The 24,782-nt window shown below is 37.6% G+C and overlaps 1 protein-coding gene across 1 annotated transcript in view; it reads left to right on the plus strand.

Moving 5' to 3' along the window:
• Window positions 1–24,782, plus strand: part of LOC139138279 (uncharacterized) — a 47,999-nt gene that overhangs the window by 17,285 nt on the left and 5,932 nt on the right. Inside the window, exons 6-23 of the mRNA XM_070706587.1 lie at window positions 47–148; window positions 2,074–2,185; window positions 6,548–6,672; window positions 6,956–7,139; window positions 7,638–7,766; window positions 10,859–11,042; window positions 11,846–11,961; window positions 12,565–12,690; window positions 13,517–13,753; window positions 13,930–14,169; window positions 14,512–14,663; window positions 15,041–15,179; window positions 15,911–16,018; window positions 18,690–18,841; window positions 21,550–21,672; window positions 22,245–22,321; window positions 22,553–22,593; window positions 23,042–23,250. Coding sequence (XP_070562688.1) covers window positions 47–148; window positions 2,074–2,185; window positions 6,548–6,672; window positions 6,956–7,139; window positions 7,638–7,766; window positions 10,859–11,042; window positions 11,846–11,961; window positions 12,565–12,690; window positions 13,517–13,753; window positions 13,930–14,169; window positions 14,512–14,663; window positions 15,041–15,179; window positions 15,911–16,018; window positions 18,690–18,841; window positions 21,550–21,672; window positions 22,245–22,321; window positions 22,553–22,593; window positions 23,042–23,250 — 2,556 coding nt within the window. The remainder of the gene's footprint in view (window positions 1–46; window positions 149–2,073; window positions 2,186–6,547; window positions 6,673–6,955; window positions 7,140–7,637; window positions 7,767–10,858; window positions 11,043–11,845; window positions 11,962–12,564; window positions 12,691–13,516; window positions 13,754–13,929; window positions 14,170–14,511; window positions 14,664–15,040; window positions 15,180–15,910; window positions 16,019–18,689; window positions 18,842–21,549; window positions 21,673–22,244; window positions 22,322–22,552; window positions 22,594–23,041; window positions 23,251–24,782) is intronic.

Genomic DNA, 24,782 nt, shown 5'->3' on the forward strand with positions numbered 1-24,782 from the left:
CCAAGTGCAACCATTAAAATACAGAACATTGTTTTGTGCCTTGCAGAACGGCAATGTTCAGGGTCTTCAACTTACAATTAATGTAACTGATGTTGACGACTGGCCTCCAGTGTACAACACAACATGTGAAACAAATCCAAGGTCCGATGTGAGTAGATGTAGCCTTAAAGGTATAAACGTTATTGTGTAACTTGTTATGTATACAACTATACATATTGCATACAACCAACTGAAATGTTTATATTAACATTACGTTAAAGCTGTTTCAAATATAAGGACTGCCGCTTTAAGTTTTAATTATATTTTCATCATTTTTGTTCCTCAAAGCACGTCCATCATTTTGCTTTCAATATTCAAATTCAAATTGAAAAGACTTTCATGTAAATCAAATTAACATTTATACAATGAAAGAGCTTGAATTCATCTGGCCACACTAATTTAGGGAGCGTTCAGTTATTATTCATTCATCCATTTAATTATTTTGTTGTCAGTTAAAGAGTGTGTATGTTGTACGGGTTGAGAGAGTTAAGCTTAAGAGATAAAAATGGCAACGGGAGTAAAAAATATAGCTTTTCGCTAATCCAGATATGCACGATAAACGTCATCAGTTTTGGAGTGTTCCCGCACTACATTGGCAATTTTATAATAAACACAGTAAACAGACAAAATGGCGATATACAAAAAATGCAATATATATTGCGCAGCTAATTTTTGCATATGGAAATATAAGAGCTACACATTTTGTCTAGATGTAAAATGGGAGTGTCATACCACAGAGTAACATACACAGAGTGGCAACACCTATTGTTTAAGGCGTGAAGCGGTTACGTAAGCAATCTATGTTTGCCTCGCCTCACGAAGCTCTTGGCTCTCTTTTCCGAAGAGTGCCGACCATGCACCCTTCGGTAATTTTCGGATTTTCACCAATTGTTAAGCGAAAGTATGTTCGACAAAGTTTGTGTTGTTGTTGTCGTGTGGTGCTGATCGGAATTGATGTGCTGGCAAAAACGGGAGTGTTTTGAGCTTCAGGAAAGTGGGTTTTACCGTTTTAAAAATTCCTCTCATATTTTTATGAATATATAATGAGTGTGTTTGAACAAAATTTGAAAGTCTTTTATCGATACTGTCTGGTTTTACTCAATGGTTTACGGTCAGTCATACCGTCTTTTACACGTGCGTCAAGAAAGGACATGTTTATGAAACTGCTGGCGTGTTATGTTTTGATTGGCGTGAAGCAGTGTTTCTGGCCTGAGAGCTCACAAAGTAACTATGGTTGCTACGCGACTGGCAGTACGATGCCATCTCGTCGTATGTTTCGCATAATCTCGTGTAATTATCAACCACAAACAAAGCCTCCAAAAGTTTAACACCTTGAAGCTCATTTTAATATGAAAAGCCAATATTCTGCCGAGACGACCATGGAACAAAAGGCATGCAAGTGTTGCCACTCTGTTTATGTTACTCTGTGAGTGTCATACCAAGAGAGCTGACCCTATAGTGGGTACCATTGGTATAATCAATGTAACAAATATTTATGTGGACAATAAGGACTACTAGCTCAATCATTTATCGATTCACTGATATACCATGTAAGCCAATAAAGCGTGATACATAAAGGAGGAGAGAAATTAGCAATAAATATTAGCAAACATGTTGTAATTCAATCTTCAGTCGCCAAATATGTATAAACATAACTTCTAAGTGGATTTTCTTCAGTCTTCAGTCTTCTTCAGTCTAAGTCTTCAGCATATCGAATTGTGTCTGAGGTAGGGCCACCCCGCTGTTATAGTGTGTTATATTCAGCTCTGAATACTTACTGACTTTTGAAACAAGTTGGGAACATTTACAACCAAGTGTCTGATGTATACGGTGATCACAGATACAATATCCGGTACAAAGTCATAGTCAAATTTGCCCCGTTCTTTGCTGTAACTGATATGCCCATGGACTAAAAGAACGTGTATTGTTTTGTTGAACAAATATTATGATAATTTTTCCGATGTTTACATCTATCATTGTCACTTCAAGTCGGTAAACAGTGTTATTCTTATGGTGAATTTTTTTTTTTCACAGAGTGGTGTCTCATCGTTTGAGCCATTTGAAGTTATAATGAATGGACGATCGTCTTCGGAAAGTATAACCGAATTCGACGATTTGCCAAACATTGAACTCAGCAATTCGCAATGTGAGTATTGTTGATTTCTTTAAAACGATTTTCTTTCAGACCCTGAGTTTTTATAGTGTTTTGTTCCCAACGTTTATCGATGAAGTATGAAATAATGCAAAGCGCTCGGTTCTTCCTGATGATTTACATCTTCAAGGAAAAGGCAGGGGGTGAAAGAGAAAATATTTCATCAGCTTCTTTTCGCCCCCCCCCCCCCTCCCCTCGCTCCTCCACGACGTTAGCCAACATTTTCAGAGCCTCCCTCTGTTGGCAAGAAAGTTATTGTTCCCCTCCCCGCCAACATGAATACACACACACACCCACACACACACACATATATATACATATATATATATATATATATATATATATTATATATATATATGTATATATATATATATATATATATATATATATATATATTATATATATATATATATATATATATAATATATATATATATATATATATATATAATTAGACCCAATATCGCCTGTTCCTGTGTCGTATCAGCACGAGTGTCATTTGTGCTGCGTCAGACACGAGACCAAGTCGAGTGTCTGACGCAGCACAAATGACACGAATGCTGATACGACACAAGGAACAGGCGATATTGGGTAATAACCGATTTATCATATTCCCATGCCCATAATTTTAGGGAATTTTCACTGATAGAACGAAAAACCTTAAATTTTGAGGCTTTACTTTATTACGCCTTGCGCATAAATATCAGAATGTTTATTTGAACAGGCTTCATTCATAAAGTATACGACGAAGATGTCAACATCACGCGTGACATTGCTGCAAGTCGTCCGTATCTCAATGAAACCCAAGAAGAAAGACACCGGGATACAAAAATCGTCATACAGAAGGAACATTTTAAGGTGCAATATGCTATTGCAACTGTAACCGATCAAAAACTGCTCAGCTTTAAATCTATCCAGATTTCGATCGTCGTACGGCACAAAGTTCGCGCGGAGAGGACGCCATTTTGTCAGTTTACCCTTAGAGTTGCCATGTCAACATTCTGCGCGCGCGTGACATCGCTGTCACGCCACGCACTCACTACACTCAGTGTGACAGTTTTCGGACGACCTCAGTTTTCGGACATTCAGTGACATGCTGTTAGTTACACTCACTTCGCTCCGTATCGATAGCGTTTCACAGGTCGTGTGACCTCATATTATGTCAGGTGATACTGTTATCCCGTTTTCGATAGTTTTTTTGGTAGAAGCTATTGAGTTCGCTACGAGCGGCGGTCACAAATTGTCGTCTGATACCGCGTCAGTGATACTGTCAACATACTGCCGTCAGGTCAAGTAACTGAAATTTTGACTAAAGTCCTGATTTAGCATTGAATTTTGAATGTGGGGGAGAATAATGATTTTGAAAATATTCTTTCCATTGTTCGCTACGATTGCATGTAGTGTTAACGAAAACTGTGCAGTTGTTTCTAGAAAAAAAGTACATTTAGTGAACGTAAGAAGTGTACAAGTTTTCGGACAGACAATATTTAGCATGTGTAAACGTAGTAAGTGACTTACCGCGTAAAAACTTGACAGGACTGGTAAATAATTCCATACGATGAAATATACTCGCTATTTTTATTAAATAATGCCTGTGCGATTTTAATACAAACAAAATATGCAATGGAAACAATTATAAGTAATACTCACTGAACAAACTTATCGAAGTTAGCCACACCGTACGATACAAGGTGCCGAAAGCAACACACACGGAGACAGCCCGTGTCCGATATCTAAGCGCTATACACGTCGAAATATAGTTGAGTCGTCCATGGATTAAACATAACTAATTATAATGAAATATTCTATATACAGTTTTCTAAACACATCGAAATTAAAAATCGGTAGTTTGAAGTTTCAAATTGTCAATACGTAGCTCCTAATCACATTCCAAACACGACGTCCGATTTCTGGGATTGTAGTCCGATCACTACGACATCGACATGGGGTCAAAACTTTGGCAACTTTGACCCCGAAACATCACTCCCGTCGTGTCAACAGAGTTTGAGGATAACCACAATAAAGTTTCGAAAGGTATGGTAATAAGATTTCGTATGGCTGGTCATTTATGAAACGACTTGGACGAAATTTACTACCCTGTCCGAAAAATGTCACACTGAGTGTACCTGTTCGGTGGAGACCGTGCACAGTGCCGGTGCCGTGCAAACGGCAGAATGTTTGCTAGAACTTGACCAAAAAAATACCATGGGAAAATATTTCAAGACTCAACGTGATATTTCCGTATTTTGCAGCCAGAAATACCGGTGTTCCTCGAAGCCCTTCAAGTTTTTACTTCGGCGACATCGCTTCGCAGGCGGGGAGCGGCAGTCATTTTGTTGTTTACGTTGTTTCCCAACAAACTGCTAATGTAGTTCGGGAAAACTCTAAAACTGATGACGTTCACCGTGCATATCTCGACGTTTACCGTGAAATATCACGGCTGATATTTTACGGTGAACGTCACTAGGATGTAGCAATATGGGCATGGGTATATGAGAAATATATATATATACCTCATTTTAAACGTAAATCTACTTTCAAAAGCACGGTGATTTAAAGCGCTTTGTGTACAAGACATTTGATCATTAGATTTCGCCTAAATTAGTCATTTCACTGTATGTGGTTGTCTACGTTAACGCCAAACAAAGCCTAGATATATCTGTACAATTGCATATGTTTGACAATTGATATGAATTTACTTCTGATGTGGTTATTAAAAGTGTACATGTGAACAAGAAATTCGAGTTTGGAGTTTGAAATTTCATCAAAAGTATCATTTCACCATACCCGGCTGTCTATGGCACAAACTATGATTTTTTTTCAATACAAAACTGGTACTATCTGTGCATTTATGTATCTTTGAAAGCTTATGTGAATGTACTTCACTAGGATATGGTGATTAAGAGAGCGATTGTGTGAAAGAAATTTTATTTTAGAATTTCTCATTTCCACACTTTGACAATATACATTGCAGTGATCACAAGCACAAACTGAAAATTATCACCTGTCATCGAAACACGGCTGTTTCATTGGATAGCCTCAGAAAACTGGTTTATGAAAGATTTGTTTTCTGTCCTGTTTAGAGTGATTTATAGGTACGATTTGCATTGACTGAAAAGATAGAGACGGACCCCTCCCACTTATGATATTCTGGAATTTTCAAGGCCGCTTGAACACCCTGTTTTTGCGTGCGCTCAACTACCCCACCATGTATCCTACCGTTGATTTTATGAATCTCATATTATTGTATGATAAATTCCCGACGCAATAAGAAGTTAAGAATTGATTGAGGTCTACATGGCAGTCCATTTTCAATGTAGGTTTCTAAAACGTTCTCCTACATATGACTTTCAATTGTATGTATGAAAATACAAAAGCGATGCTGACAGAACAATAAACGAGTGTGGCTATCAAGAACACGATTGCAACTAATTTGGGATAATTGGATTTTCATATTTTTCAAATTTCTCAAAAATGTTAGGTGCCCTATCGCTGAATGTTGCGATATTACAAATTACTCAATAAAACAAGTGAGTAACTTAAAAAGAAAAGCAGATGAGCTTACATAGCAGATCAAATAGACATTTGTTCATCATCCAATTTTCCCAAAATAGTTCAAATCGTGTTCAAGAGTTACAGCTGTCAAAAGCGTTGAAAAAGTGCAGCATTAGCTTTTCACAGTCTCTTTTGTCATATATCAATAATTTTGCCGTGGTTCTTGAAATTTCTCCCGGTAACACTATTTTGAATAAAAATGTCTAAAAGACTTTCCTCTTACCGAGTCGTGTTTCAAAATTTCAAGAAAATATATTGCAATTGCATTTTCTTGTATTTGTACGTAAAATTCCTTGCAATGGGCGCGTTCTATGGGTACCTTCTGTCTTAAAAGAAAAACAAACATTAATAGGTGAAACGTATATGATGCTGATATGAACTTGACAGCTGTTGCAAAGAGAAGTCAAAGAGCTTCCGTTAAACTTCCGTTGAACTTCCTTTGTCAGTGCTAAAAAAATTACGAACAAGTATGTTTACACATAGTCTAAGTAAGTCCATAGTAGTGAGTCTCCTCTTCAACAAAGATGAGCTCATTATGAAGTTATTTTAAAATACCATTCGACTGTCCGCTTCACTTCAGAGTTACCATTGCAACCATATAAAGCTGTCCTTATGCGCGACTATAACCATAACCCCCGTCTTAGAGATAATGCCATGTTAAAACTATAACGTCTCTAAGTTTTCCTTCAACGATACACCCAACTTCTGAAACCGTTGACCATCACTGTTTGGGAAGGTCAATGACATTTGGCCAAACATTTTATTTTTCTTTCATTTACTACTTTGTACATTTTTTCCTCAGGTGATGTTCGATACTCAGGCATTATATCACGCCATGCTTATGGAGTGGACATCCGTACTCTCGATGTTCGCTTGTTATTTGAACAAGGAAGCCGTACATTTAGTTTGAGAACAGATTTTTTAGAGGTATGTTACTCATTCACTTGTGTTGGAATGCCATTAGAGCAAGTTACAAAGTTATCAATCTGAACAAGATATCTAAAGCAGATTTGACGAAATAAGAATGGGCTGGGTTCTGTAGTTTTAATCTCCTAGAGAATAGTAGCTATACAAATGACGTTGGCAATTTTAAATTGATTATAATTAATTAAGAGATCTTAGATAATGATTCTAATTGAAAAACATGACACTTGCAATAGCGGTGTCGAGATCAACTGTATCAACTTGATCAACTTTTTTTTCATTTTAGGAAGACAATTACACTTCCATGAACCAAAGTGTTGGAAGTGACAGCGATTTGTACTACATTGGGACGCTCACGGTATTTGGTGTAGACACAAATGGTCCCCTGAAGTTTTTTGTAGAACCATATTTCAGAGAAAGTGGAAAAACAATGTTTGGACGTTATGGGCCTCTTGAATTGAAGACAATGAGTGAGTAAGGGATAACAATCCCGTACTTCAAAATTGGTTTCCAAAACTTGTTTGGGGTGACACCTTTGTGTTTTATCGTTTATAATTTGTGTTCTTTTGAAGTGATATGCTTGCCTTTGAATGAAAATGCCTGAAGATGTCCTATACACAATAAATAATTAATGAGAACAATTAAGAGTCCTTCACATACTGCGATTGATGAAAATACAATGTGCTTACTTATTAAGTTGGTGAATAATCGACATGTTACTTGATTAGCAGACAGTTTATGAGCCTACAAAGCCACAAATCACTTTTTGGGACATAGACATCTAGCGATCAGTGAAATGGACAGAAATGTGAGTGAATCAGCACGGAATGCCTCAGACCGTATAAACATTTTAATTACCGGATATAGCGACAGATTTGGCTAACACCTATAAGTGTACCCATTCAAATGTTTGTGTCCGTTACTCGTACCTTGCTGATGTTAGTTTCTGTTTTATCGTTAATTGCCAGGTTGTCCAAAGGGTAGGTATGGAGGCAAATGTCAGTATGAATGCGTCTGCAAGAACGATGCAGCATGCCACATTTGGAATGGTGCATGCAAGTGTTCAGCCGGATGGGGAGGACCCGCCTGTGATATGCGCAAGTTTTCCACCTTTTTCATTTTTTTCTAATCTTTTTTTGATTTTTTTTTGAGTATATTCTCTGTACTGTGCAACATTACACAATACATTACATACTTTCATTGGTAACAAGACTCATATGTGTTGCAGGCGCGGGTCCATTGTTTAAATATCAATTAATATCACCAAATGTAGCTGTTGAGCCCTCATTGTCAAATTATACGTCCTCCTGGCAGTATGTTGTGATAATCCTAATTTACACGGTAATTCCGTGCACATCTGACAGCGCGGAGTGGCGTAAGCGTATCCGTGCTTAAGTGTAAATGTTTTGGTTTAGTTGTATGCTCCCGATTATTTTGCTTTTTTTCCTCAGAAACATGCGAAATTAGTGTAATGTTTAAGGAAAATTAATTTCTCTACGGTAGGACTATTCTTATACCTCGTTCTACCCCCGAATGAAATCGGCCGGGTTTCTTTGATACAGTTGTTCATGAACTTTAAAGAAATCTTTGTGGAGACGTCAGATAAAAAGTGGAATGAGGCTACAAAATTCCGTTTGTGTCAGAAAATCATAGCAAGTATACTTCTTGTACTAGTAAACTCTACGAAATATTCTGATAGCAAAGATATTTGCTCAGGGAGCCTTCAGTAATTATAGGGGAGGGCCGGGGGAATTCCGTGCGCACCTGTACTGTAAAATGTGTCCCTCCCCCATCGTCTTGTCTAAAATATGACCCTCCCCCTTGTCCGACATTCTAAAATTTGACCCTCCCCCAATAACTACAGTATTTTCCCCACAAATAACAGAACCAGTAACAGCTAATTTACATAACAATTACGGACAGAAATTACAGGGGGGAGGGCTGGCGTTTTGGGAGGGAGGGTCGCAATTTATCACGCAATAATTTTTGAAGGGGCTAACATTTGCTGGATTGTCACCATATTTGCGCATCTAAAAGAAGACAAGATATGGCTAATATTGTGCTTCACCAAAAATATCAAATCATAATACATGGGACTCTATCAGGCAAACTATTGGCAATTTTTCCCTGCAAAATAAGCTATATCTTCACATTTATATACCTTTGATATCATATGTGAATGTTCTTTGCTTGAAGTGGGAAGTAAAATGTGCATTCGTGTACAAGAAATTGGGTTTTTGAATTTCACCGAAAATGTTGATTCATTATACATGGTAGTCTATGAGGAAACTATGAAAATTTTTTCAAATACAAAACTAGGTAAATCTGTGTATTTAATTACTCTTGATTATTGATATCGATGCACTTGATTAGACTGTTGTGATTACAAGGGGATATGTGTACAAGAATTTGGATTTTGGAATTTCACCGAAATGATAATTCACTATACATCGTAGTCTATGAGAGAACTATGAACAATTTTTTCCGAAATAAAACGTAAAACCAACAATATCTGTGCATTTCTAGATGTTTGACATACACTTTGCAACCTGATTCATATACTTTTGTCTATTGTCGTTCATCAGATTTAACTGTTCAAGGCGTTTAATTTAGTATACCACTGCATATTCTTTGCTTGTGAAGCTTGTCGATAATGTGTATGTATTTAAAAGAATCCATTTATTTCGTCTGTGATTTCCTATTGAGGAAATATCACATGGAAAATTGAAGATTTGGCGTTCAAAATAGCTTCTGTTAAAAATACTCCCCAAAGATAGGTTTATAAAAAATGACCCTCCCCCTTGAGCAGCTTTCTAAAAAGTGACCCTCCATAATACCCCGAGCCACCCCCCCCCCCTGTAATTACTAAAGGCTCCCTAATTTACAACGATACTTTATGGTCGCTCATCTAAATTCGCAGAAATCATAAAGGAAATGTAAAAAATACTACACGTGATTATGATTGCGTACACGTGTCGTTTGACGTTCCGAACGTCTGTGCTACACGTACGCGACGTCTGGTTATCACGTGACAAAGACGCTACGCATACTGATAGAAGAGGTTTAGTTACACGTAATAGGTTAAACTCGGAATTCGAATTGACCACGGTTTAAACAAATCAACGGGCGCAAACGGGCGTAGAAATATGTGCATTTCAACAACAATATCAAAAATATGATTGCTTCATCCTCCCGAACAGGGGATAGTCATAAATTCAAGAAACCAATGAAAGGAAGAATAACATTGCCATATGTACAAGGTATCTCAGAGAAACTGTGTAGAATTTACAGGAAACACCCCATCAAACTTTGCGGCACCTTCTTGTTTTTCCAAAGGACAAAACAACCCCGGAACAGCAATGTGGTACAATATACCAGATACCGTGTAAGGATTGTGACCAAATTTACATCTAATGTTTTAGAGATGAGGCAGTTTCATCGGCCTTATTCCAACACACACATCACGATATCGATTGGGATTCCATTACTATCATTGATTCAGCAGGGTATGACCTGCTAAGAAAGATCCTAGACGCAATTAACATTAGACGTCATAATCCAAAAATAAAAAAGAGATGGGGGTCTTTAAATACACCATATTTACGATAAGTCATCACATCGCAATCTAGTGGTCAACCTAACCATAAATATTTCATTTCTTTTTTGTCATTTTGATGAAGATCGTCGTCCATGACAGATCCAAGGCTTAATACGTTAAAAAAATTTGACTGCTTGTGTATAAAAACTCCATACTGACAGTTCATCTGCCGAGCTGATACAAATCTTTGGGCGTGTAGAAGTTACTTTGCCGTTCTGAACGTCTGTGCTCCACGTACATGACGTCTTGTTGTCAATTGACAAAGACGCTATGCGTACTGATGGAACGTAATTACGTGTAACTAAACCTAAACCTCTCTAATAACGTGTAACTAAGTCTCACTGTTACTTTCTGTGTATCTGTCCGTATACACACACACACACACACACACACACACACACACACATATATATATATATATATATATATATATATATATATATATATATATATCGCTGCATTCATTGTACGCATAGCCCCATATACTTTAATTATTAAGCGAGTACATCTGGGAGACACGTTAAACAGAAGGTTGATTTGTGAAACAAACTCTTAATGTAACTTTGTATATTGTTTTCCTTCTTGATACAGCATTGGAAGTGCATGCAGCGTTAGACTTACATCATAGTAAGGACGGCCCTGTACAAATGTATTCAAACGCGTTTTTTGTTTGCACAATCACAAATTTGCAACAAAAGTACACTTTGTGGGTAAAGAACGGCGTGGTAATGAAAGAAAGGCCTCTGAAGATTTTCTTTGGTAGACCAGTCAACAGGTATGGGAAACGTTTTGGATCGTTCGTAACTTGCAAGTACAAGAATCAACGTCTGCAGCATACAGAGAGTGGGTTGAAAAAGTGGAGTGTGCTTAGATAAGAATGTTCAATACACCTCTATATTTTGAGATAAGAGAGTGTGTCATTGATGTATTTTATATCACGATAACTCAGGTTTCGCCTCGTCGATCTGTGCTTGTTTAAAGATGGAAGGATTGAAAAGCGCGACATTTATATTGGGGGAAGTTGCTACCCATTTCTGACAACGAACACCCGTAACCGAATAAAATATTCCAAATCAACAAAAATACCTTCTGTACACCAACTTCCCATGGCATCTTATCTATCAGTAAACGTGTCCTATTAGAAGATTTTAAAAAAATTTGTTGTGTTCGTTTGTTCTTATGGTTCATGATCGACTTGTAATGCACATCTTATCTTCACTGCTTTTGTTTACTTACTTTAAAATTATTATCTTAAATTTGCCTCTTTCCTACAAATTTTCAGCTGTAGGTGAGATTTATTTCACTTATCAAGCGTATGAAAAACATGGCTGTCTTTGGACTCCGTAAAATGTCGAATCAAATCAAAGTATATCTTTTAAAGTGTAACATATTCTTCTGTTACTGCATTTACTAATTAAATAAAAACAAATTCAAATATTTTTTTTCAAATCGATACAAACTAAGCTTAGTAATACGAAAACAGCGCTGAACGTAGACCTGATCTATAAGTTCCATAAACTTTGGTTATGGCATCATCGTAGATCATACTTTAAATAATGTCATTTACATTCCATATAGTTTGTCCACGCTGACGGTAGCCAATGTTACGAAACAAGACTCCGGAAACTACAAGTGCATCGTTCATGGCATAGACGTTGTTGTCGAGTCTAATGTCTTTGATCTTCAAGTAGAAGGTAAATGATTTGTCACATCCAAATGCTTCAAAATTCACATGCTTCACACATTTTTCACAGAGGATGCATTTGGAATATTTTGCCTCTTTCATCACTTAGGTGGAGGCACACTTGTTTTATGGTGGCCTCGATGTAAAAATGTTATAATTGAATTTGATAAATAGAGGTGATCACTTTATTAATGTTATTCTGAAAAAAATGCCTAGAGACGCTTAGATTTAACGGAAAGCAAATTATTTGTACTGAAGACAAGGAGCTGCAATTGTGAATAACATACGTATCATGCGGAGAACAAGAGCGTAACACGTTCAAATACATGTCCTTTTAAAATCTGGATACTGCAAGTTTCAACATACGTACGCAATAACAGGGCAACCGAAGAACAGAAGGTAATAATGCAATAATAAAACAACAATGAAAAGTAAACTGAAATGTATTTACAGCGAAGAACGTTTGATGTTTGAATTACATCACGCCCAATGGATTAAGCCTTCTGTGTAACTTTATCGTTTGACAATTTTAGGGCGTTTATTTCTTTCACTTTTTAGCGATTTCCGACTTTCCGGGAGATTTTATCCATTTTTGTGATCATCTCTTCCGCAGGGTGTCAAGAAAACGTATGGGGACACACTTGTGACCGATCATGCGATTGCATGAGTGCGGTTCACTGTCTTCAGAGCCAGGGTTGTGTCTGTAAACCTGGATGGAACGGTCGACACTGTGAGTTTGGTAAGTAACTGGCAACACTCTAAACCTTAGAAGGCAGACCTTCACAGGTATAAAAGGAAGATCATGGTGTCAGCATTCATTTTACAACCAGATTTCAGAGGGGTTGGTTCATACATGATTATCCTATGAACCTCCAATTTTTCCAGTGTGAGAAACAACTCAAGATAGCATAGTCCGACGTATTTTTTATGAGAACCCTTCTGATTTATTGCCGACTTTTGTCTCGTGAAACTTGAAAATTCATGCGCTCCTATTTTGTTCACGTGTTCATATGATCTGTCTGTCTGTCTGTCTGTCTGTCTGTCTGTTTGTTTGTCTGTTCGCGCGATATCTTAAGAACGGCTTATCAGATCACCAAATCAAATCTAGTACATAGATTTTACTTAGGAATGGCAAAAATTGATCAGGTTTTATTAGGTGTGGCTTGCATAATTGTAATGCTTATTTGCATAAAAATGTAATCAGAAGTGAGATACTCTCAGAATGATGGTATTGTATCTTGTGAATCATCTTACAGGTGTTAATAATCCGTACGACAGATTTCCAGGTCAAGTAGACGTTTTATGAAGATGGCACTTTTCATCCGTATATTTAAAGGACTTTCCTATTTAGGGATATGTATATCTTGATGAACTCGACCAGAGTTGACGACAGCTTGCTACGTAAATCCAAGATTCTGTGATGTAACAGTAATGAAAGTCATTTTACATGTTTGTATGGCAGCTAATTATTGTTTTGCATGTTTACCAGACTTTCCTAATTAATGATATGTATCTGGATTACCTCGACCAAAGTTAATGAAACATTCTATATATATTGTCTTTAGATATCCAACAACCGGAGATTGAGAACTGCCCAGGTGATATTACGGTGTCCAGTAGATCTGAAAACTCTGTCAATGTATGGTGGAACACTCTTAATGTGACGGACAACGCCGGACCACCATCCATTACGTCAAATTACATATCCGGAGACAAATTCCACATCGGAACAACTGATGTCGCATTTAACGTCTCGGATGGATTGAATCACGTTTACTGTTCGTTTACAGTGACAGTTCTAGGCAAGGTTAACTTAATGGCTTCAGTTGGTTTACTTTTTTTCGTAATCTCTTGCCCATCTGTCGACATGTCTGCCAAGCATTCGTTTGCATGTGTGCCTGTGTGTCTGCCTTTCTATTTCTATTCAGTCATTCTATGTAATGCTATATAGGATATATGATATTTCTCCTATAAACAGACGAAGAAGCTCCACAAATCCGGTGTCCCCCAAGTGTGAAGTTTTACACCGAAGCGCACGATGATGTCACAGTCGTCAATTGGACCTTACCAATAGCGAGTGATAACTCAAATACCATAACACTTTCGTCTACCCATTCACCTGGAGAGAAATTATCGACCGGAAGTTACGCCATCACTTACAACGCATCTGACCCCTCGGGAAATACAGAAAGTTGCTCATTTTTTGTCACCGTGCAAGGTTACTTACTTAATATATTTATGAAATCATGAATGAAGGACTGTGATAAGTGATAAGCATGCAGCAATACGAATTTGACAATGATGTGCATGCTGTAAAAATTTTACGTTTTCTTCGCTCGCATATGTTAAAGAAGTCTACGTTACTTTAAACGAGAAACTGATGTGTTGAGACAGTAATCTTTTATTGTTTTATCGCAATTTTACAACATGTTGCTATGACAAGTTATTGTATGCCACAAAAATAGATTTGTGGAATGTGGTCGTGTTATGGATATGCGACAATGAGGTACAATTCCACGCGAGAGCATAAAGCAACAAAACATTTTATTGTCGTATTTAGACTTGCCCTCAGGAATATATTGGCTTACCATCTTCGTAGCGATCGCCGCTGGTGTCTCACTCGTCGTCGTTGCGCTTGTTTTCTTGTTTCTCCGGAAGAGGACACGTCAAAAATATACCTACATGGCATTGGATGATGTATTTACACTGCCTGTAAGTTTGTAAATCTATAAAGACGTAAGGATTACGACATGTTTGTTTTTACAGAAAAGTCAATAAGCGGCGATTCCATTGGTCGCGTCTGTAGTAATGGCAATGTAACCTCTCAAAGATAAAGTCATCGAGGAACAATTTATTGAAATATATCTTGCATAGACATTCATTTGTAATTTAGACTTCATTTTCTGATACCTTCCAGTACAAGTTAGTTCCGGTCCTAAGCGATCCTCCCAACATTCTTTGGCGAGGAAATAAAGAAAACATTGGTCGCGTCTGTAGTAATGGCAATGTAACCTCTCAAAGATAAAGTCATCGCGGTGACTATAGCATATTTCATTTATTGTCTTTGTTGTGTGTGTTTGCCCCGAAAGGACGATATCCTAAAGGTCTCCCTCAAAGATTTGACTGTCCTACATCAGATTGGTCAAGGAGAATTCTCGACAGTAAAATCTGGCAAACTGTTCGATAGTGATGATGGTGTGACGGACGTGGCTGTTAAGATTCTCAGAGGTATTGTAGAATAATACACACTTGAAAAATTTAACCTCTTCCAAAACTTCGGCAGAGGAAACGTTACGCTCTTATTTACTTTGGTCAATAAAAACCGATTATCGTTTTGCTTTGCAGTACAAATTCATCAAATCCATCGTGTATTTGAAATTCGAAATGGCCGCCATTCTATGTAATAATAAAGCACGAAAATGAAGCATATATTTTCGTCTTTCTAGGAAACGGAAGGTCACAAATTTCATTTTCAATGGAGTCTATAATGCTGCAAAATATTGGCAATAATATTTCGAGATTCGAGGAAATATATGTACCTTAAGTTGAAAAGCCGAGCTGATTGGGCTATCAAGCAAGTTTAGAAGATCATTTGCTTTGGATTCTACTGAATTACACAAAACAGTTGCCAAAAGCATTGCACTACAAAATATTTGTGACTTAACTTATGATGTTGCCTGCTTATGTGCACATAATACACTTTTGTATTTTGAGATTGTTCAATACAAAGGAAGTTATCGATGATTAGTCTCGACGTCAAAGTTTCTCGCTTAGGAAATGATTAGGGAAAGGCAAAGTTCATTCTTTAGGTCGTTTTATCTCTACCATGGTAGTGATCGTCATATGTCGATTAAATAAGAACTTAGATCACCGTGGATTAGAGGTAGGTGTACGTGTGATCTGTAAGAAAATGCGTGTGATCTTGTTTGTCGTACATCTTTCGTTCCACTGTTCTACAGGAAATGGTTCTGAATCTCTGTACTCGTTTAGAGAAGAATGCGAACGCTTAAATGATTTAAAGAACCATGAACACATCATTCGCCTCGTTGGAGTGGTGTTAGAACCGAGTAAGTGGCAAACCTATTTTTCCATAGGGATATAAATGCAAGTAGTTCACATCCTATTTGCATTACGCCATATTTATTCATTTTGATTCATTACTTATTTACCGCGCTTGATTTATTATCCTTTGTAGGGCCATTCCATACAATGTCATAGCACCGTCATCAATATTCAAAAAATCTGTAGCCGAAAATCTTGACAAGACTTTCGGAAATTACAGTGGGGAAATGTAATTTCTATTGCAGAATTTGTGTCAAAACTCAAGGAGTTTTCCAGTTATTACAATGGGTTGGAAAATGGGAAATCAGAGTCCACCATGTAAAAGTTGACCCTCCTCCAAGACCCCTGTCGAAGAAAGGACCCTCCCCTTTTTCAATTTGTAAAACAGGACCCTCCAGATGTTACAAACTTGAAAACTTGAAATGCGTGTATAACCGCATTAGGACCCCATATACTCCGATTTTTATCCTATGTTCAGACCCCTTTGTTTGTTCCCCAATCATTCGGTTACTCCTTGGAATTTGACATTTTTATTCATTTTTACAAAATTCAGAATCATGCTCTTACCTAAAAGGTACTGCAATATATTAATAAGCCATATGATGCACATGCTATATGTACGTATGTTTCCTGTGCAGTTTTAATGAAATTCCAGTGTCACATTTATTGTACAAATATGCACTTCGAATCTGCATACTTGAGTAAAGTCATATCAATTTTGAAGCTCATAAATGAACATATAGTTTGGCACGGCATGGGAGATTTTGTCAATACTTTACAAAGTAAAGATGAAATAAATTGCACACTAAGCTGTTACTTAACCAGAAATATTCCGTCTGATCCAGCTTATGGTGTATACATTTCACAATTGAGATACTTTAGAGCTTGTGATTGATATGAATACTTTAAAGTGAGACACAGCTTTTTAGTCTTTTAGTCTTTTTAGTCTTAAAGATAGTGATACAGGAATTTTCACAAAGTAGGTCGGTTAGATCATTTCAGAAGTTTTATGGTTGATATGGAGATCTCATATCAAATCAAAATATGACAAATCTGTTACTCAGATGATGAGAGACAGTGTTCTTGGCTTTGACTCACAATAGTAATTTGGCATCTAGCTGAATTACCGTACAATTACTTTGTCACTCTAGTAAAATCTTGACGGGTGTAACATGCTAGCAGGGCACGCTTACCCATTCCTGACACTGGTACCACTACTTGACCAGTGGCTCGATATTGCATTTTGTTGTTGTTGTTTTGTTTTGTTCTTTTGGTTTTTTTATATTGTTTCTTGGACCTGGTAATTCACCCTACCTCGAATGATAACGATTGCTGGAATTGATTTAATGTCATAATACCCTATAGACATTATGTATAGCGAAATGAATTATTAGAGAAATTCTCATTTCACATTTTGTTGTACACATATACAGCGATATATATATATATATATATATATATATATATATATATATTATATATATATATATATATATATATATATATATATATATATATATCATATAGACAGATAGCGGCAGAGGAAAATACACACACCGTGTCAGTGTCGCCTGGGCCATTCTCTGTGAACATATGTATGTATGTCGTTACAATAGTCACATCCCTAGGATAATAGTGAAAGTTTTTAAATTTTGAAAACAACACATTGAAAATATGTTAAATGGGAAGGAGGCCATAACCAAAAATACACCTTTCTTTCTTCGCCTTATCATAGCTGCACAATGTATATATACTGGACTATAGTCTTGTTCCCTGACCCATTTCTACCGCAAGTTGCGCTGCTAAAGAAATAAGGTCAGATATGGGTTAATGTTTCAGTCAGAAATCTGACTGCATGTTAATGCGCACAGTCACCAGACAAGATCATGTGGTCAGTACATCCGTACAGTGGAATGCATGGAAATTAGATGACGAAACATTGAACGTTGAAGTGGTTTGCACGGCTTCATTGTTAAGTCTCCGACTCTATTCTTCTATGATGGTATAAAGTGGAGAAATGACGATTATCGTCTATGATTCTTTTCTCAGACGTGACCTGATGACCATGTGATCTTTGGCATGTACGGCAATGACTTAAAACTAAACGATTTTTCGTTTTTCATCAAATGTAGACATAGGATGCTTCGTTTGGGAAACTATGGAGGTAAAATTATTCAATCGGCATACGAAATCTAAAATTGAAGGTAGCTCCAAGTTGGAAATAAATTGAAGGCTATCACCGCACTCTTACTATTGACCAATGATAGACATGCCTACAATAGCCCATACCGGACCCTATTTTCGTTAGCAGCGCAGCCAGCGGTAGAAATGGGTCAGCGAACCTACTGGACTGGGCTAAAGCGCCCTCTATGAAATTATGTAGAATTAAACCTGGCGTACGAGGATGACAAAGAAAGTCATAAAACGAGAGAATCTTAACGGTTATTTCATTAAATAATATACCACCATTGACCATGCACATTCTTTAACACTTCCACAATCTTGTTCTGCGCAAGCTTATTGGCTCAGAGCTACAATTGAGTTATAAAGACGTTCATACATGCTGTTCAAATCTGCACATGATATACTTAATCGTAGCAATATATTGATGTGCGCGTCGCGTCACAGGAAACTTACTAATTACTATTCAAAATCATTTTCTCTCATGAACATCAGGTAAGAAGTACATATTGACTGAACTTATGCAAAGTGATCTCCTAAACGTCCTGACTGACCTCCGTGGTGATAAGACTATGAACAATGACAAACGTTTAGTGAAGTACTCAATAGGCATTGCCCTTGCCTTAAAGCACATGGAATGTATCAAGGTAACCTACATGTAGACAGTTTCAGTTATCAGATGTATCGTGCCCGGTTCTTCGTCATAGTGTTTATATATAATTTATTGTGTGTCTGTGTCTGTTTGTTTGTGTGCCTGCGTGTGTGCAACCAATTACATGCATGATTGTCTTTTGTTTGACCGTGTATCTAACGCGCTTATTTGGTATCATTCGATTTTTAACCAATACAAACTGTGGTTTGACACAATCACATTTTTAGTCCCCGCGGACGAAGTCCGGCGGGGACTTATAGATTGGGTCCCGTCCGTGTGTCCGTCTGTCCGTCCGTCCGTCCGTCATCAACAGTTTCTCAGACACTGCTAAACTGATTTTGTTCAAACTTGGCACAAAGGCATAGCACTATGACCTACAGATGCACGTCGATTTATTTTGTGATACGATCCAACATGGGCGCGAGGCGACCATTTTATTGCGATTTTTCGTGTCTTTGGACCATAACTCAGACATCCTTGAGCATATTCTACTCAAACTTGGCACAAAGGCATAACATTATGGCTTTCATATCCATGTCAAATTATTTTGCGATATGTTTCAATATAGGCACGTGGCGGCCATTTTGTTGCGATTTTTCATGTCTTTGGACCATAACTCAGACATCCTTGGGCACATTCTACTAAAACTTGGCACAAAAGCATAACACTATAGCCTACATATGAATGTCAAATTATTTTGTGATAAATTCCAATATGGCCACGAGGCGGCCATTTTGATTGCGATTTTTCGTGTCTTTGAACAATAGCTCAAAGATCCTTGCACCGATTCTGTTCAAACTTGACACAAAGGCATAACACTATGTCCTACATATGCATGTCGAATTATATTGCGATACGATCCAATATGGGCGTGAGGCGACCATTTTGTTGCGATTTTTCATGTCTTTGGACCATAACTCAGACATCCTTGAGCATATTCTACTCAAACTTGGCACAAAGGCATAACATTATGGCTTTCATATCCATGTCAAATTATTTTGCGATATGTTTCAATATGGGCGCGTGGCGGCCATTTTGTTTCGATTTTTCATGTCTTTGGACCATAACTCAGACATCCTTGAGCACATTCTACTCAAACTTGGCACAAAAGCATAACACTATGGCTTACATATCCATGTCAAAATTATTTTGCGATGTGTTTCAATATGGGCGCGTGGCGGCCATTTTGTTGCAATTTTTCATGTCTTTGGACCATAACTCAGACATCCTTGAACAGATTCTGTTCAAACTTGCCACAAAGGTATAACACTATAGCCTACATATGAATGTTAAATTATTTTGTGATACAATCCAGTATGGCCACGAGGCGGCCATTTGTTTGAACAATAACTCAAAGATCCTTGCACCGATTCTGTTCAAACTTGACACAAAGGCATAACACTATGTCCTACATATGCATGTCGAATTATATTGCGATACGATCCAATATGGGCGTGAGGTGGCCATTTTGTTGCGATTTTTCATGTCTTTGGACCATAACTCAGACATCCTTGAACCGATTCTGTTCAAATTTGGCACAAAAGCAAAACATTATGCCCTTCATATGAACATCAATTTATTTCGTGATATGATCCAATATGGCTGACAGGCGGCCATTTTTTTTTGCGATATTTTCATGTCTTCAAACCATAACTCAAACATCCTTGAACCGATTTGGTTCAAACTTGGCACAAAGGCAAAGCACTATGGCATACATATGCATGTATCAATTAAGCTTGCGATAGGATCCAATATGGCTGCAGAACTGCCATTTTGTTGGAATTTTGCATGTCTTTGAATCGTAATTCAAAGGTCATTACACCCATTTTGTCCAAACTTGGCACAAAGATCAAGCACTATGGCATACATATACATGTCAATTTACTTTGTGACATGTTCCAATATGGGTGCCAGATTGTCATTTTTTTCCAATATTGCTGTCAGATGGTCATTTTTGGATTTTTTCATGTCTTTGAGGCTTAATCATATGCAAATATTCTTTAACCAATGTTGTTGAGACTTGGTACAAAGATAAAGTACTATGGCATACATATGCATGTCTACTAATTTTGTACTATGATCCATATGGTCAATAGACAGATATTTGATTTAAATTTTGGTGTGATTTTTTTATGTCTTTGAAACATAAACATAGGTCACTATCCCTCGATGGACTGATTTTGTTCAAACGTGATACGAAGATGAAATACTATGGCTGCATTCTTGTGCACATTAATTTGTTTCATCATATGATCCGAAATGGCTGATTACAACAACATACCCGATCCCATACCATTTCGAAAATTCCACCAAACCATGTGTATAGTATGTGCCATCATGACACTGGAGCCAGTAAGGGTATCGTTATGTGTGATGTAATCAAAAGTTCCTTGAGTGGTCATTACCGGCAGAGATGAGTCATTTATTGAACCTTCCTCAGATTACTTTATTATGCAAGTCACAGGCCTAATGCACCCGTTGCATCAATGTCATTCCACAGCTACCTAGACCACAGCTACCTAGACACCAAAGATTATAACAAAATGGACAAGCAGGGACTGTGTTTTCAACGATGACTTGTTTAAATGTAGAATAGGGTCAAAACAAAAAGATATTCGATCAATAGGAATCTCTGCCAGGCTGTTATCTCCATTCAATTTTCTCTCCATTCTAAGTAAAATTCAAATTTCGTTGTTATTCCAGATTGTACATCGTGACATAGCAGCTCGTAATATTTTGATATCTCATGAGGATGTTGCTAAAGTTGGGGACTTTGGATTTGCTAGAGATGTCTATCAAACAGGAGAATATCATCGTCATCAAGGGGTAAGTTTGTTTACATTTCTTTTATTTATTTCGGTACATCTTGGATTCGCACACCGATCATAATTACTTCCTTCAATGAAGGTGACACTTCAGACTACCTTTAAAATAGCATAAAAATGACGCAATTATTGTCACAAGCCTGCAATGTTGTTGCTTTTACATATTGCTAACATGGCGGATTTAAGCGTTGCCTGTGTTCAAAATATCGATGTGATCGCCACTAAGCTAAAATTGTATGCGAGACTGGCCATGAAATTCTACATGTCCGTCCAATAGATATTCCGTACAGATAGGTATAATGAAGACTGCAAAATATAGCCATTTTGGACCTACGAGTGCCATGATACATCGATCACTATTGTACTATTGTCTCCGGTAGAGACAACAGCGATCATCCACATCCTGCAAATCAGCCTCCCCTCACGACCGGGATCAAGGCGAGCAAACGGAACGCAGAAAATACATAAAATTGAAATAAAACTTAGTGCGTACAGAAGTAAGGATTTTTGAATGTCCCTTTGAAAGTAAGAAACCATGAAATGGACTGAACACTGAATTTTTTCATTAAACAGCGTCCAGGTCGCTTTCCGACAAGATGGATGGCTCCCGAATCACTCACTGATGGCATATATAGTTACAAGACTGATGTGTAAGTATGACGCAAAAATTGTGTTGGGCTGAAGGGGCGCTGCTGCGGTCACTTATAACAAGATAGATTTCTGGGTGGAAACTTTTGTTTTTGTTGTAAATAGCAAAATGGATGCATTCAAAGACTTTAAAGATCTCTTGAATTAAAAATTTGAAGAAAATTGTCTACTTCCTTATTTAGGGCTCTACCCTGAATGATCACGGTACTTGTCTTCAATTTTATGACTTTCAGGTGGTCCTTTGGAATCCTACTATGGGAGATTGCAACTTTAGGTAAGCGAATATTCGATACGGCGTTTCTCAAGAAATTGCTGTTTCAACACATTCAAAACAATTAGATACACGGTGACCCAGAGAGCTAGCTTGCATGGGTATGTATCCTAGGATAAGATGCAATCTAGTTGAGTTGCTGTTTGACATTCAGCAACACCAATGTCTAACCTGTTGTATGTTGACATCGTGTGCAAAACTGAATTCCCTGTAAGGCTTTATGACACTTCATCCTTTTGATAAAAACGAAAGTATATGCTCCTTTAAAAAAAGAGCAATGTGTTAAACGTTGAAGATTTTGCTCTTTTGGAATCGAATAATGTCAATTATGACTTTAAGTCGATGTTATGTCTAACTCGATGTTTATACATTAATCTGCGAATGTTTGATATGATCTGCTCGTATGAAGGTCTCTTTAACTTGTAAGCTGATCGTTCCATTCAAATATCAGGAGCTGCTCCGAGGTACACCGACGTAGACGACTGCAATTCTAAACTCCTAGGTAGACATTTGGTCAATGGAAACAGATTACCAATGCCACAGGAGTGCTCCATTGAACTGTTCCGGCTAATGGGTCGCTGCTGGTATACGCAGCCGAGAGACAGATCTACGGCCGATGTCATCTTCAAAGAATTATCGCAATTCAGAAATTTGGACAAGGTGGGGTATAAAAATTGTATCCTAATTAAATCTCGCATATTTTCTTGGAATTAATGTTGATCAACGCCTGTTGTAGGACAGGTTGTTTTTCTACCGGCGGAGCCTTTCGAGTTTTACGATTTGTACTTCAAACACTTTGTCAATCATTTTTGTGATTCGGGCATAGATCTTAGTTGTTGATTATGCAAATTTTATGAGTTTGAGGGCTCGATACATGTATAAAATTACTGAAAAAAAAACAAATTACCCGATTCAGTTACAAAACGTTCGTATCACTTGTGCGGTTGAAGCTTCGTTCCTTGCCATGCATTTCTTACATTTGTTACGACCCAAGCAAACCAAAATTTCTGGACAGTATGTCGGTCAAACAAAGATCACTCCCAACGTTAAATGTTATATAACAAACTTATATTTAATTAAAATTAACTAATGCATGAAAAATAAAATGCAAGTTATCACAATGACTTTAAACTGAGTGTGACCAGGTAAGTAAAAGTGAACAAAAAAAACGATAATTACTGCTTCTATACAAATAGAGTACAGACCCGTCGGATATTTGCTCCGGTCTTGAATGCCGTCGAAATTCTGCTATCTAGCAACAGAGTCCGCTATTTCACGAATGTCCGTACACAGTAAGTTATGAATGTCCGTACACAGTATTTCTTGTGCGACACTTGAGGAAGGACAGGGACGTCTCTGACAGCGGCAATACAGTTCTTGAGTCGACCGACGTAGATATCACAACGTGTAGCATGCAACTCTTACGACTAGGACATTTCCAAAGTCTCTGACACACACACACTCACCAGAATCTTGAGCGTTTTTACGAGAAGAACAGTCCGGCCAGCAAACAACTTGACATAATTACTTCGTCACCAAACAGTCCGAATTTCGCTGGCAAAGATAGCAACTGGGAAGCAATCAAACCATGGAACTTCTGGACATCACGCTGCTCACAGAAGACAAGCGACGTGGCGACACGTATGCATTTATAGAACCACGAAAATAAATTATTCATGAACGCACCTGGTCATGCATAAATTATACAAAACAATGTGCACCTGGTCACGCAAAAAGAAAAGATACACTCACTGCATCAGCTTACAATAGAATACATCGTAACACCTCCCCCGCAAAAGAAAAACATCATGATACACCTGGTTCACAGTATTTGTATTCATAATTCACTCACGGATTGTGATCAGTGTACACAGTGATACCACCTACGCCATTTGTTACGTAGATTTCAAAGTGTTGAAGGGCGGATACCAGGCTTAAAGCCTCTTTCTCAATCGTGGAGTACACTTTCTGATGCTTGTTCAACTTTCTTGAGAAGTAACTGACAGGCTTTTCAATTCCTGAATCATCATCCTGAAGTAATACTGCGCCGATCCCGACGTCACTGGCATCGATAGCCAATTTAAATGGTTTACAAAAATCTGGCGCCACCAATACAGGATCATTCACTAAAACTGCTTTAATCTTGTCAAATGCAGTTTGACAAGAATCAGACCATTCATATTTCACATTCT

The sequence above is a fragment of the Ptychodera flava genome, chromosome 8 (genome assembly GCF_041260155.1).
Source record: "Ptychodera flava strain L36383 chromosome 8, AS_Pfla_20210202, whole genome shotgun sequence".
NCBI classification, from domain to species: domain Eukaryota; kingdom Metazoa; phylum Hemichordata; class Enteropneusta; family Ptychoderidae; genus Ptychodera; species Ptychodera flava.